Raw genomic sequence first — 14,841 nt, forward strand, 5'->3', positions numbered from 1 at the left:
CCCTCCCCAGGTTCATCCAGAGACTCATCTCATCCAACCCAAGTTTCCCCCCTTCATTAATCCATTCCAGAGCATTTTAAACTCTAGTGTTATTCCTGGCAGTGCCTGTCACCGGCAGGAAGGTCTGGCTGCCCTGACAGGACCTCTGCATTCCGCAACACCAGCAAAGCATCCCTGCAGGTACCTTTCCCCTGGGGGTCCATCTGGCTGGTTGATGCTGTGAGAACCATCAGACCCTTCCCTTTGGTCTTTTTGGGATGCTCTTCACCAGCTGAGTGACGTGTCGGATCTTCCCAGAACGTGATGTTGCTCCTCCGAGTGCAAGTTCCTGCTCTGGCTTTGCCGTGGCTCAGCTCAAACCCAGCTCCCCGAAGGGCACCTCGATGTTGAAGGTGTACCAGAGGGTCCAGAAGAGGAGGCTGAAGGCCAGCAGCAGGGCTCCCACGTACACAAAGAAGTCCCAGGAGCTTATAGGAGCAAAAATGCCCAGGAGGAGGAAGATGAGCCCCGCGAAGTCGCAGAGCAGGGCCACGAGGGCGAACACGGCACAGCGGGCAAGCAGCCTGAGGGGGCCCATGGTGGAGCCCCCACAGAGACCCTCAGGGAGGGGCTGGCAGCATCCCTGCACTCCCTCCCGCTGTCTCTGCTCCCGGGCTGCCAAGAGGAAGTACAAATGTCATAACACACCTTGCAGAGCAATTGGGAGGGAGCACACGATACAGCTTTAACCCTTTCATGGCCCTCTCATGGCCCCGGCCCCGAGCGGATCCCATTCCATGGGAACCCTCCAGGGAAGGGACCTACCCCCAGGACACCCAGGGGTGGGTGCATCACACCTCGTGTGTCCAAAAGGTCCAGCTCTGGTCCTGACCCAGCCCCCAGCCAGGCTGTGTGCTGTGATTTGGGATCCAGGGCACCTTGGGTCACTTTTGGGTCACTTTTTTGGGTCACTTTTGGGCAGCACCTGCCGTGCAAGGATCCAGTGAAGGCTGCAGGATACTGGCTCTGCTATCCCACTGGCAGCCTGGAAACATCCTGCTATTCCCCTCTCTTTATAGGTAAACTGAGGCACTGGAATACAATACTTTGAACTGAACAGCACCAACTGAAATACAACACCTTTGCTACACCTCCAAAAGGCAGGTCTTGCTGGAGAGTCCCACATGAGACAACCTGTGCCACTGCCCACCCCGAAAATGGGAACCAAGCAAGGCAGTGATGAACCAGCAAACAAGGCAAAAGTCCCCAGAGCTCCTGGGTTGTCTCTGCACACCCAGTATGGCTTTGTGGGATCCAGGGCTTCCACCCTCTCCTCCCAGGTCGGGATGTGCCACCGGGAGCATCTTCCCTCTCCTGCTTCCCTGGTCTGGGCATGTTTGACACACAGGGAAAGTCTGGGGGAGGTGGAGCACTCCCAGGGAGCCCTTGGCTCTGGGAAAGGCATCCCAAGACAGTGCAGAGGCTGTGGGGTGGCAGCTGCCTGTCCCATCTCTTGGCCAGAGGATGCCAAACTTGGGACAGGGCTGTTGGGGACAAGGTCATTGTCAGGGGCTGGAGCAGGGCCCAGCTGCAGGTATCTGCTGGGGGTGGCCTTGGCTCCAGGGCATGTCTCACATCAGGAGTGTTCTCCCTCATCTCCTCGCCAAACCAGGGCATCCAGAGCCTGTTTGCCACCTGGGCAGCCCCCCCACTGCTCATCCATGAGTGAGGTGATGGCTGAGGGCCATGGAGGACATTCCCTGCCTCCTCTGCTGCCCAGGGAATCCCAGGTGTTAAAGGTCACCAAGGTCCTGCCTGGCACCCCCACTGTGCATGTCCCAGAGGGCAATCACAGGGCAGAGGAGGGTGCCCAGCACAGCCCTGGTCCTGTCTCCCAGCCTCACCCAGCCCACACAGACAGCACTGGGCAAGCCCTCCATTCCTGTGCTGCTCCCTCCCAATGGCAAAGCTCTGCCTGATCCAGGAGATATTTTTATTTCCTCTTGGCTGGACAATGAAGGCTTTAGATACACAAATAAATAACTTATCTGTTATTCAGGCATTATCACCTTCTCAGGCCTGGCTTTGCCAGCCCAGAATGAGCTCTGGAGTAATTACCAGAGGGCTGGAGGGAAGTTCAGCTTCTTTCAGGATTTGATCTCCTCATTTGCAGGAATGCTCTGAAATTTGTCTTTGTGGGTGCTCAGATAAAAAACCATCCCCTGCTATCAAATCCAGTCTTCAGTTCCCAAATGGTCTTCTCAGCACCTTCAGCTGAGTTGGACCTGCTGGAACCTTCCTGTATTTTTTCAGTTTTTGATCCCCCAAAGACTTTTCTTTCTCCCTCCTTATTTCTGGTTGTTTTCTTTCATTCTCTTCTCCCCAGGCCTCTTTTCCCTTTTGGTTTCCTTGGTTTTGTTGTGTTGAGGAGACCCTGCAAACCTTTCCACCCCACAGTGGGATCCGAGAGGTAAAGCCACAACCCACTGGGCTCAGTTCTCATTTTAACCAAAGTGAGCTCATTTTACCTTCTTGCCTCTGAAAGGTTCATCAGTTGTCCTGCAAATGCCAGGTTGGAAACAGAGCTCAAGGTGCCTAAACCAGAAATTTTGGCATTAACATGTGCCAAGAGTTGGCCTGGAGCATTAAGTGACTGATTCCAGATTGCCACCTTGGCTCTACAGAGAAGATGCTGATTGCACAACCTGCCCCAAAGTAGACCTGATGGAGCTGTGATGAAGGAGTACCTGAAAAAAAGCCCTCTGCAGTTGGCAGCTCTGTCTTTTTGTAGGTATTTTATAGGTGTTTTGTGTCATTGTAGGGGAGGAGGAGCCCCAAAGGACACGGGAGGGTCTGCCAGGAGGAGCCACAGCAGCTTCTCAGCCTTATCAGGAATGACTCCCCTCCCAGGGCACGTTGTCACAGCGTGTGTGGACCTGACATACCTCTGCCCTTTTGGACTCCACCACTGCACCTCCCTCGTCCTCTTTGAGGATGTCCAGCAGAGAGGGAGAAGCACCTGAAAGGTTTTTGTCTGGTGGTCCTTTTCTGATCTCTCTGCAGGGTCACTTTGCTCTTAGAAACTAATGCAGGTCTAGAAAGTAAAATCATGTGCAGACAAGTGACTTCTTGGAAGTAAAAATAGAACTCCTGAAGCAAAAACCCACCCAAAGTCCTACACCGGTCGTTGTCCTGATGTTGAATTTTCTGGTATCCCAAGCCCCAGGCTGTGACAACCCCCAGTTCCTCCTCCTACCTCTGGAGCTGCCCATGGGTGCTGGAAATTCTTTGGCTGATGGACAGAAATCATAGAATCATGTAAAATTCTTAGCTGGAAGGACCACAAGGATCATGGAGTCCAATTCCTAGTCCTGCACAGACACTTCAACAATCCTACCCTGTCCCTGAGAGTGTTGTCCAAGTGTTCTTTGAGCTCTGTCAGGTTTGGGGCTGTGACAGTGCCCTGGGGAGAGGCATCTCCAGCCATCTCCTCCCTGAAGATGTCAGGGAAGTCCTCAGTCATAACCTCCATCAGCAGCTCCACCTGCACACATTAAAACCTTGGGCTCAACCCAGATGTCCTTCCAGCCCAAACCAGTCTGTAATTCCACACACTCAGTTTTTATTGCAGTGTCAGAGCTGCAGAAGATGCCTCAATGCTCTTCTGTCCGTTCCAGCCTGATCCCTGATCCCACCAGGCATTATCCATGTGGGGCAGAGGGCACAGCACCCCAGGAACCCCACTCAGACCACGGGCACTCTCCAGAGCAGTGGGAAGGATGGGTCTGATGGCAGGGCCTCAGGTCAAACCAGGTGTGTGCAGCCCCACAAAAGGCTTGTGCCACCTTGATGTCACCAGAGCAGGCCAAGAATCTTCTCCCAGGCTGCATCCCACGCCTGAGGTAGCCCAGGAATGAAAAGCAGAGCAAGAGAACTTGTGGAGGTTGGTCAGGACCTGCCCCATGCCCAGAGCAGCCCTCAGGGTCCCACTCTGGGCTGGTGTGCTCATGGATTATGCCAAGTTTAATGCAGTGTTTGGGGTTGGGATGAATCACAACCCTCCTTCCAGTTCTGCTTGATTTTCCCCCACCCAAATACAGCCTAAACCCTGGGTTTTTTAAATCCAGGTATTTTAAATACCTCCAGGAAAGCTGATTCAACCACTTCCCCAGGGAGCATATTTCAGTGAACAAAATTTTCCTAATATATAACCTATAACCTCCCCTGGCACAATTTGAGGCAGCTTCTGGCTTGCTTTGGTTTTGATCATTTAAAGATCAAATCTGAAATCCAAAACACCACCATACATTGGAAAAAAACCCCCAAATTTTATTATGGTCAATTTACCACTCTCAAATTTTAAAGTATAACTAAGGACTAATAACTCCTGCATTTGTACATAAAGGATTATATTCAGTAAAATTCTCCAAGAAAGGATTTTGAAAAAGGACCCCTGACTACAATTTAGTAACTACAGCCAGCAAAATGAATTTAGCAATAATGAATCCTTAAAAACCATAATCCAACACACACACCCCACCACCACCAAGTAATAATAAAAAAAAAATTAAAAGTTCATTTAGGATTCTGAAGCTCCAGGGTAGGGAAGGGATGGCTGGGAACTCCAGGCCAGGATATCCAGCACTTCCAGAGTGTTCCTCAGCTGCCCCAATCCCAGCTCCACACGTGCGTCCATCGGAAGGAGCTGCCCAGGGAAGGCAGCACTGGGCACAGCCCATGGCACCAGGGAGGTGGGTGGAGGAGCAGAGAGGAGCTGCCCCGGGGCACTGCTGGGAGCTCTGCTCAGCCCTTCAGCTCCTGGGGCTGTGAGTCTGAGCCAGCTGAACCTGCTGGGATGGTTTTACAGCTGTGCCTGGCAATGCTGACACTGCTCCTGACACACAGGAGCCTCCTCTGAGACTTCTGAACCTCAGTATTTAACCTCTCTAGTCTAAATTCCATCCCTGGGTGCCTCAACCCCTCTCTGGTCCAGTGACAGCCTTCCCAGCACGTGCCAGCCTGATCTGCAAGGCTTCCTGAAGGCAGGCAGAGAAATGCAGCTCCTCCACCTCTCTCTTGTCCTCAGGAGCATCTTCTGCTGCTGCTGCTGCTGCTCCCAGGGGGTGTTAGGAGATCCTACTTTCTGCTGCCATAGAGCCTCCACAGCCCTGAACAGAGCACTGGGAGGGGGGGCTGGACCCCTCTGCACCAGGGCTGGGTGGGCTGAGCTGACCTGGGCAGGGCCTTGTGGAGTGGGGGGGTTTCTTTCAGTAGAAGGGGGAGTTAAACCCCCGGGTGTGTGTTAAAGGAGTGTGAGTTAAAGCCCCTCGTGCTGGGAGGTTTTGCAGGGTTGTTCTCTGTGGGATGATTTCCAGAGCAGCAGCAGCAGCAGCTGGGGCTCAGCAAGGAAGGTGTGCTGGAGAAAGGAGCTTTCCCTAACTCAGTGCTGTTCCTGCCTGGGCTCCTTCCCCAGAGGGGTATGTGAGGTACAATCACTCAGCATCTATCACTCAGTGTCTGCAGGGGGAGGTGCTGGTTTTACCATTCCTCCCCAGAGAGATGTCCTAGGAGTTCAATATAAATTGCTCTGAGCTGCTTTCATTTGATCCAGGCAGCTCTTCCTTCCCCCAGACCTGGCAGGTGAGTGCTCAGAGAGCAGCTTCTCTCCTCAAGACACAAGTCCTGCAGCTGAGACACGACCCCAAAACGCTCCAGCCCCACAGGGATGTGCTGACCTTGAAGGAAACCAGTCCCCTTGTGCCACAGGAGGGAGTTTGCACAGCCCTGCCAAAGCTGAGCTGCATTTCTGGCAGCTTGAGCCTTTCCCCACTGCAGGCTCAGCCCTGTGGAGCTGTGGCTGAGGATCACCATGAACCAACCCTGGGCTGCTCCATCAAGCTGCACTGTGCTGCCCATCCTCTTCCTCCTCACCCCTGGGCAGATATTCCAGGCCAGCTCAGCCCATGGCACAGGGATTCAGCTGGTTTTCACTGCAGGACACATTTTTGAAGGCTCCTTGCCTGGTTTGTCTTCACATGCTGCAGTTGAACATGGATGGGCTGGTTCCCTTCAGCCAAAGATGTTGTCAGACCACTTCCATCTGTCCTCTCAGACTGCTCCCTACTAATACTTGGGAAGCAACTTCACTGTCCCCTGGGAAGAACTGGTTCCCTCTTGCCACATCCTTCTGCAAACCTGCTCAGGGCCAGCTCCAGGAACCCGTGTTTCCCACTCACATCATCTTTCCAGCCACGGCAGAACTGGGCTAGAAAAAGGCAGAAGAGGTACACAGGGTTTACTGATCTTTTTGAAGTACTTTTGGAGCAAAATTCATTGTTTCAGTCTTCTGAACCATTAATGGGAGACAAACTTCTGGAAGGCTTTGGGTTTCTTTCCAACCCAGGGAGTGACTTCATCTAGTGACAGTATTGATTCAGGGTGGCACATTTCCTTTAGTGCCACCATGGGCAAATCCCAGCCCTCCTGCCCTGCTTGGCAGGGTTCAGAACCACTGAAGTGCACCCAGATGCCAGCCTTGCCTCCTGCAGGGCAGCTCCACACTGGGCTGCAGGTTCCCTGCTGAAGGACAACGCAGGGCCAAAGCCCACACTCAGCCCCCCACACCCCCAAACCTGCGGGTCCAGCAGGGCTGGGGCAGCCCCCACACACCTGAAAGACCTTTGACACCCCCTCCCCACGAGCAGAGGGGGGAACTCTGCACCACACAGTGGCTGTGGCCACTTGGGAAACCAGAGTCAGTGGCCTGCACTGGGCTGCAGCTTTTCCCAGAGAGTATTTAAACTGGGAGCCACCAGGACCCATCACTGGTCTCTCAGGCAGAGATGTCACCAGTCCTGCTGGAGCAGAGGCGATGCCACACACACAGGGCAAACCTGGTGATCTGCTTCCCATTTACCTGTAGGGCCCAGCTCAGCACTGATCCCAGCAGAGCTGGGAAAGCTGCTTTCTGCTGCTTTCTGCTGCTTTTGGCACAAGAGGTTTCATGTCCCTCGGGGTTTTTGGCTCCTACGTCTGTTGGAGAGCAGCAAAAGTCTCCTGGGAGCTCCTCAGCCAGGTGAGCTCAGGCTCCAACCAAGGCTGCTGAGCCTTGGCAAGGCTGCAAATAATGCAGTTCCCCCTTGCAAGAGCCTGTGAGGACAAGAAGGATGTGGAGAAGCTGAATTTCTTTCCTGCCTTCATGGTACAGACTGGCACGTGCTGGGAAGGCCATGTCTGGACCAGAGAGGGTTTGAGCCACCCAGGGATGGAGTTTAGACTAGACAGGTTAAATACTGAGGTTCAGAAGTGTCAAAGGAGGCTCCTGGTTAAATGAATACCCAGGGAAGTGCTTTCTGGGCAAGCTAGGGTTCCCCCAGTCCTTCCACAGGGGTGACACAGGTTGTCCAGCTGCCCATGCCAGATGTTCAGGCTGTGGCCCAGCCCAACACACAGCTGGGGACCTGAACTACCAGTCCTGGCCCCTCCTGGCTCTTCTCTTGCACACCCAGGATGCTCCAGCATGGAAAGGGATGGAAAGTTTTATCACCCCTAATGAGGCCTGAGCAGATTTTGAGACCAAGGAAAATGAGGTGAGGGGACACACACACACACACACACACATATTTTCAACTACTTCTTGGTGGTGTCCTGGGAGCCCCTCCACCCCTGTGGTTGAGGCTCAGTTCAGGTTCTGTCTGGGTTAAAACCAGGCTGCACCAGCAGGCTGGAATTCCTGTTATTTCCTTCACAGGGATGCTGGAATGGGGGCTGGGTTGGAGACTGATGTCTCAGAAGCCCCTCAGTGTTCACGGTGGTCTGGGTGCTGCAAACCCTGCAGCACAGGGAGCAGGAGTTTCACCATCACCAGTGCTGCTGCACGAAGAGAAGCAGAGCTTTGAATCCCCTGGGTCAGAGCACTGGCAATAAACAGGTTTTTTCTCGGTGCCGATTTCTGTGCAACCTGATATTCCAGCTGGGGAAAGGAGAGGAAAAAAAAGGAGAAAAAACACATCTACTCTTGGTGCTGCAATTCCCAGCTCCAGAAAAGGGAACACAGCCATGGAACTGCACATGTCTGAGCTTGGCCAGAGGCATTTCCTACCCTGGAACACCCAGGGCACAGCAGGACCAGAGCTGGGTGAGAAATAACCAGATCCACCCACTCTGCTGTGGTTTGAGTGACAGTCCCACTCCCTTAGCAGGGTTCAGGGGCACAGCTGGGGCATGTTTGCTCAAATCCACCTCTTCCAGCTTTCCTGTGCCTTTCTCAGTGGTGCTATGGTGTAAATCTGAGCTGGTTCCATAGTTTCCCTGTGCCTCACACCTCGTGGCAAATAGGAAGGGGTTTCTGTAGGATTTCAAGCTCACTGTGAGCACTGAGAGTCCTCTGAAGTTATTACTCTCATCCTGGCTCGTTAAAGACAGGGAAGGCTGGTGCTTTCAGGAGGGATGGGCAATTGCAACTCATCCTGGTGGCATGTCATCTGCTCCCCAAGGTGGAAGAAGCACCAGAAGCCTTTCAGGGTGCAGGAACTTGGGGTATCAGCCCTCGTGGCCCCAGGAGCCCTCGGCCTTATTACCATGAAAGAGTGGTGGAAGTTGTCAGTGGAACATATTCCTGTGCTGACAGACATCAGTGGCCACCTGCTGCCTTCCCCAGCTGGACCATTGATCCCTGGAGGAGGAGGGTGAATGTTGGTGGATTCCCAGCAGCAGAAATCTGCTGATTGCACCAGGGATGAGTCCAGTCAGTGTGAGCTGAGGTCAGGGAGTCACAGAATGGTTTGGGTGGGAAGGGACATTAAAGACAATCTCCTTCCACCCCCTGCCATGGGCAGGGACACCTTCCATTATCCCAGGTTTCTCCAAGCCCCGTCCAACCTGGCCTTGGACACTTCCAGGGATGGGGCAGCCACAGCTTCTCTGGGCAACCTGTGCCAGGGCCTCCCCACCCTCACAGGAAGGAATTTCTTCCCAATATCCCATCTAACCCTGCTCTCTGGCAGTTTGAAGCCATTCCCCCTTGTCCTGTCACTCCAGGCCCTTGTTCAAAGTCCCCTCAAGTCCCCTTTAGGCTTTGGAGATAAACCATAATTCAGCATCCTCAGAGGGAGGTTTGCAACATGGCTGTGCAGCATCTTTGGGGGGTTTGGCTTCTGTTGAGGCCCAGGAATGAAGCAGCAGGTCAGCCACCCCAGAGCAGGGTGTCATCCCCAGCAGAGCCTGCTGGGCTGGTTGGTTGGGCTGACCTTTGAGACGCAGGGAAATATTTCCTCCTTGGACTGCTCTGCAGAGATAATGACTTTTCTAATGGATTTCCTGTTCTTTTTATAGACCAAGGGAAGCTGGCAGATCACATCCAAACTGGCTTTAGTGAGAGCTGGGCATGGTTATGTTTGCTGGAAAACTGATCCTCTCTTTACCCATGTTTTTCTTTGGCCTGATCCTAAGCATCACATTGGGATTCAAACAGGCTTCAGTGGGAGCAAAGGGGAATATTGGGGAGTGTAAAACAGTGATTTGTAGGTGCATGGGAACAGCCCCAAGGCCTGAACTGCCCTATGTTCTGATCAAAGGTCCTGTGGTGACTCCAGCAGTGGCAGGAGGAGACAACACGTGGGCCCAGTCCCTCCTGGCATCTGCTCCCTGTGGACTTCTCCAGCATCCACCACTGTTATGCCACAGTTAGAGGGCACATTCTTCTCTCTTGCTTCTGCTGTCTCTTCCTCTATCTGTTGTCCATAAAACCACTTTGAACCCATGGATACTCCCTGCCTCCCACATCCTGGGGAGGTAGAGATTCACTGGTCCCACAGCACAGAGGCAGGAATTCACCTCTCATCAGCCCTGGGGGGTTTTCCTGGCCCACAGTAGGACAAGCATTTTATGTCAGCTCCTAATGAATCCTTGTGAGCAGTTCAGGACACCCTGCACCTCTGTTTCCCTAAGTTGCTCCAGCTCATTTCAAGAGAGTGATGGAATTCCCAGGGTTGGGAGCACCGATCCAAAGTCCACCCACCTTCCCAGCAGTGACCAGGATTTACACCCTGTGTTATAAAGTGGAGAGTTATCACTTTGTTCCTGGAATTCCACCTGCACTTATCTCCAGGCTGTTAATCTGACTTTCCTTTCAATTAACATTCCTCTCCCTTTCCCTCCCTGTCCTGCCACAGATCTGGGCAGCCAGTGATAGAGATCCACCTGCAAACCCCTCCTCAGCTGATCCCTGGGCTATTGCCTTTACCATCACCTGGGCATCTCCATCCTCTTGCCAGGCACCTTCCTGTGCCACCCTGGTGCTGCTCACACCTCCACAGAGGTGTCCACTGAGCCCCCCAGCCCTGAGATCCTCACCCAGCACACAGGGACAGCACCCAGACAAACCTGCAGCCCCTGCCCCTCTCTTCATCTCCCTCTGTCCCAAGTGAGCCCCCCTGTCCAGAGGGTACCACCCCCTCCTCTGCCCCAGACCCTTCCCCCCACAGCCTCCCCTCTCTCCCCACAGGCACAGAGCAAAGAGGAGACCAGAGCAGCCACATGCAAGTCCCTTGGGAAATTTTTCTTTTAATGAAACCTAATATTCCTGTTATAAATGACCAGCCTGGAATCCAATTAAATTCTTGGTCTCAATGACTTCTTATCATATTAACATTTCACTGATCATCTCCTTATCCCTGGCCATGAGGCACAGAGAGCAGGACCCCTGCTCCCTCTCTCCAAGCCTTTTAGGAGGGAGTTCTGTCACATCCCTTTGGACAGCCAGCCCTGGCTGAACAGGCATTTCCAGGTGCCTCTTCCAGCCTGTACAGCTTTAGGACTCTACCTGTGCCCAGATCTGCATCCAGCTGGGACCCTGGGGATGCTCTTCAAGCTGCTCCATGATTTCCCCCTCCAGAGTCCTGATGTCCATCTGTTTTTTTGGCTGCAGCTGCCCCTGAGCAGGAATTTTGGGTGAGTATCCTCTGGCCATTGCAGTGAAATCAGCAGAGGCTGCTCCTTTTGCCAGGGCAGGATTGGAAAAACAGGCAAAGCCTGGAACAACACAACGATGGCTGAGGAACAGAGGTTTGCTGGGTTTGGGGCCAGAACATACACCTGGGACACCCCCAAACCTGGCACTGGCTGGCAGGGACACATATCTGCACCCCCAGGACACAAAGCTCAGGGCCAGGCTGAGCCTGGGGCAAAGGGTGTGTGCTCAAATCCTCCTAATCCAGCTGAGTGAGCTGCCAGGATGGGATATGCCACCTCCAGCTCAGCCCACACTGGTGGAAGGATCTCCAGGCATGTGGCACTGCCCAGCCCTGGTCACAAACTGGGGGCAGCCTGGCAGCAGGGGCAAGGTGAGCCTGAGCTCCCCGTGAGCCACGTTGTGGAAGCCCAAATGCTTTGGGACGTGGGCATCTTGGACCATATTTACTGGCAGAAATGCTGGTGTGGCACCAGTTTCAGAAATAAGGGAGTTCAACCCGAGTTTGCCAGGAGGAGGTTCCGTGTTTCCTGAAGGAATCAACCCTCAGCCCCGAGCACAGTTCCCACAGCTGCAGGGGCATGGGCCTGGGTGACAGGGGACACGTGTCCCTTGTCACTGCCCTGCTGGGTGTCTGCTGATCTGCAGCTGCAGGATCTGGGCCCCTCTGCCTCTGCTGTGCCTCCTGATGCTGTGCAGAGCTTCCAGCCTGTCTGGCAAATGAGGGAGCTGGGAGGAATTGTGGCTCCAGGATGTTGCAGAGACTGAAAGCACAAACTGATCCGAACAAGGGGGCAAAAGAGAAGGAGGTGGCTGTGTTGGCTCTGTCAGTGGCTGTTAAACAGGGGGCTGAGCTGACTCTGCCTTGGCTCTGAGCTGCAGTTGGCTGGGCACCAACCAGGAGAAGGACTGTTGTCTGCACATCCCATTCCCTGTGCTTTCCTCCAGTGCTCCTTGGGAGCTGTTGGTAGATGTGGGATATTGGGTTAGAGGAAGCTGAGGGCTTACATGGGCTTCCTCTCATCAGCAGCTGAGGGAGGTTATTAAACCCTGTCTATCTGAAACCAAACACATTCAGGTTCTCTCCACGCACCCCCTGCCAACCTCCCCACCTCCCACAGCATCTGGAAGAGCAGCAGGGGTGCCTCAGCTTCCCTGTGGAGGTGCAGACTACAAAGGGCAGCTTGGTGGGGGCTCCTCTTCTCTGTTTCTCTTTGCTTCTGAAGCACTGACCACATTCTCACCCCACAGCAGGGGCCAGGGCCTTTGAGCCAGTGCTTGCTGTGCTGGGGGGTCCCGCCAGGCTGAGGATCCAGATGGGATCAGCACTTCTGGAACATCAGCTTCTCATCAGTGCCTGAACCCTGGACATTTTGGGCCTATTTATATCAACCCAGATCTCACTGTCCAGACTGAGCCCAGCTCTTCAGACTGAGAATTTCTGTTCCAAATTTGTCTTTTAAAGTAATTCCAGCTTGCTGAAAATGCAAAATGAAACCAAATCCGTGCAGGAAGGATCCGTGCTTTCCTTGGTGAGTTGTCTCAGGCACTCATTTATTAAAGGCAGGGTGGAGGTAACAAACATGTCTCTCTTGCCTGTGGTCCAGTTCTGGTGGCACCAACAGGCTGATGGTTGGGGTTCAGGGGTGGCTCTGACAGACACCACCAGTGCAGATGGACAGATGTTGTCAGACGGGTCTGGCCCTGCAGGCCTTGGGGAACAGCCTTCCTTAAACACCCAGAACATGATGGTTGTGATGCTGCTCCTCACTCTGACCCTTTGGAGCAACAAATACAGCCTGGGAACACCCCACACAGCATGGAGTGAGCTCCAGTGGCCCAGCAGTCGTTGTGACAGGTCAGTGGACCCCTCACTGCAAGAAAGACATTGATGGGCTGGAGAGTGTCCAGAGAAGGGCAACAGGGAAGGGGCTGGAGCAGCAGGAGCAGCTGAGGGAGCTGGGGGGGCTCAGCCTGGAGAAAAGGAGGCTCAGGAGGGACAACTCTCTACAACTACCTTAAAGGAGAGTGTAGGCAGGTGGGGGTCAGGAAGTGACAAGAGGAAACGGCCTCAAACTGCACCAGGGGAAGTTCAGGTTGGACATCAGGAGGAATTTCTTCCTGCAAAGGGTGGTCAGGCCTTGGCAGGGGCTGCCCAGGGAGGTTTGGAGTCCCCACCCTGGAGGTGTCCCAGGAAGGCCTGGCCGTGGCACTCAGTGCTCTGGGCTGGGGGACAAGGTGGGGATCAGGCACAGGGGGGACTCCATGGGCTTGGAATTCTTTTCCAACCTCAATAATTCTGTGATTCTAGGAATGACAGGAATGTTCTGGCCATGGGCATCACGTCTGGTTCTCCTGAGCTCTGATGATGTGTACTGCCCATTGTGGTGGCCTCTTCTGATACAAAGTGATCTGGAACTATTTTGTCCTGCTTCTCCTCTTCACTACCTCTGGATGAACCACATCTGGCCTCTCAGTTTCTCCACCCAAACTGCAGTTTGCAGCAATGTTCACACCAGCCTGGCTCACACTCTGCAGTCAGAGGGCTCCTCTCTGCTGATGTATCTTGCAGAAGCTCCTGGGGGGAGCCAGGTAACTGGAGCTTTGCTTTAGCCCAGGTAACTTTGGAGCTTTGCCTTAGCCCAGGTAACTTTGGAGCTTTGCCTTAGCCCACGTTACTTGGGAGCTTTGCTTTCCCCACCATGTGCTGTTGGGTCACTCACTGACCCAATGACACAGAGAGTTTGGAACTGCCTTGCTGGGCTCAGCTGGAAAATCCTGCTCCCTTTTTTTCTGACATTACTTGGATGAAATACAAAGTTCATTTTGACACTGGAAACCATGTAGGGAAGAGACTTACTGGGATGAAATCCTCTAGGAGAGTACAAGAACGTGTTTCTTTTTATGGCTAATCAGCACAACTTGGTAGAGCGGAGGGGAACCTTCCCGGGAAGGTCCTGGGCTGCTCTCAGCGGTTAAAGAAGAAGGACTTGAGGCTCTGTAGAAACTGTGACTTCTGTCTCTGCTTCTGCTTCTTCCTGATGATGGGGATCCACACAAGACCGCAAACAAGCAGCATCAGCCCCAGGGACAGGAAAGCCGGGCCAGACATTTTAAAAACGTTTTTCTCATCGTTCAGGAAGCAGGACAGGATGATGATGACTGTCCCGAAGAGGAAGAGGGCAGCTCCAACAGACACCACGATCACGGGCTTGTGGTAGATCTCCCACTTGCTCCTGGAGGTGCTGGTCCAGATGGACTCGCTGCGGGAGCTCATGCACAGGGTGCTCCCCGTGCGACTGGTGATGAGCTCCCTGGAGGGAGGAGACCTCTCGCTCCCATCAGGGCTCTTGGGGGGGATTTCCATGGTGGTGGGGTCTGAGGAGGTGACCTGTGATGGACAAAAGAGAAAGCAGAGCCGGGCAAGTGATGGAGGATGGAGGTGCTTCCCTTTTGGTCACCAGTAAGTGCAACTCAAAGGAAGGTGGAGGAGGTTTTGTGGGTCACTGCAGGGAACGAGGAGCATCACACCTGTGAGAGCAATGGAATGTAGGAGCTGGCAATGGGGGCCTGCAGATAGGCTGGACAGAAGATGCCTGTGAAGTCCCACTGCCCAGCCATGGATAGTGGGACTCCTGCAGTCCCCGTCCCTGTCCTTACACCTTCCAGCTCACCAGCTCCCAGCTCACACAGGGATCCAGTGGTGGAACCCACTACTTGGAACCTCCCCGGGCTCTTGGCTGCTTCCAGGGGAACAGCAGGGTGCTGCAGGCAGGGCTGGTGATGCTGGCTCTGTCCTTGGACCTGCCTTCCCTCCCAGATCCCAAATTACACCCCAGCACCTCGTGACATGGCTGTGTGTCCCTTTTGCAGGTGGAGAAGCTGAGACACAG

At 53.8% G+C, this 14,841-nt stretch overlaps 2 protein-coding genes across 2 annotated transcripts; both read right to left on the bottom strand.

Moving 5' to 3' along the window:
• Window positions 1-213: 213 nt before the first annotated feature.
• On the bottom strand, window positions 214-577 carry TMEM238 (transmembrane protein 238). Its single transcript, XM_017835932.1, has one exon. The coding sequence runs from the start codon at window positions 575-577 to the stop codon at window positions 350-352; it is 228 nt and encodes a 75-aa protein (XP_017691421.1). The 3' UTR covers window positions 214-349.
• A 13,339-nt stretch (window positions 578-13,916) lies between these two features.
• PIRT (phosphoinositide interacting regulator of transient receptor potential channels) lies at window positions 13,917-14,333 on the bottom strand. The gene has a single exon (XM_017835946.1). It carries the CDS (start codon window positions 14,313-14,315, stop codon window positions 13,917-13,919), a length of 399 nt encoding a protein of 132 aa, XP_017691435.1. The 5' UTR covers window positions 14,316-14,333.
• Between the last annotated feature and the right edge of the window lie 508 nt (window positions 14,334-14,841).

Source organism: Lepidothrix coronata, unplaced genomic scaffold (genome assembly GCF_001604755.1).
Source record: "Lepidothrix coronata isolate B3197 unplaced genomic scaffold, Lepidothrix_coronata-1.0 Scaffold267, whole genome shotgun sequence".
Lineage (NCBI taxonomy): Eukaryota > Metazoa > Chordata > Aves > Passeriformes > Pipridae > Lepidothrix > Lepidothrix coronata.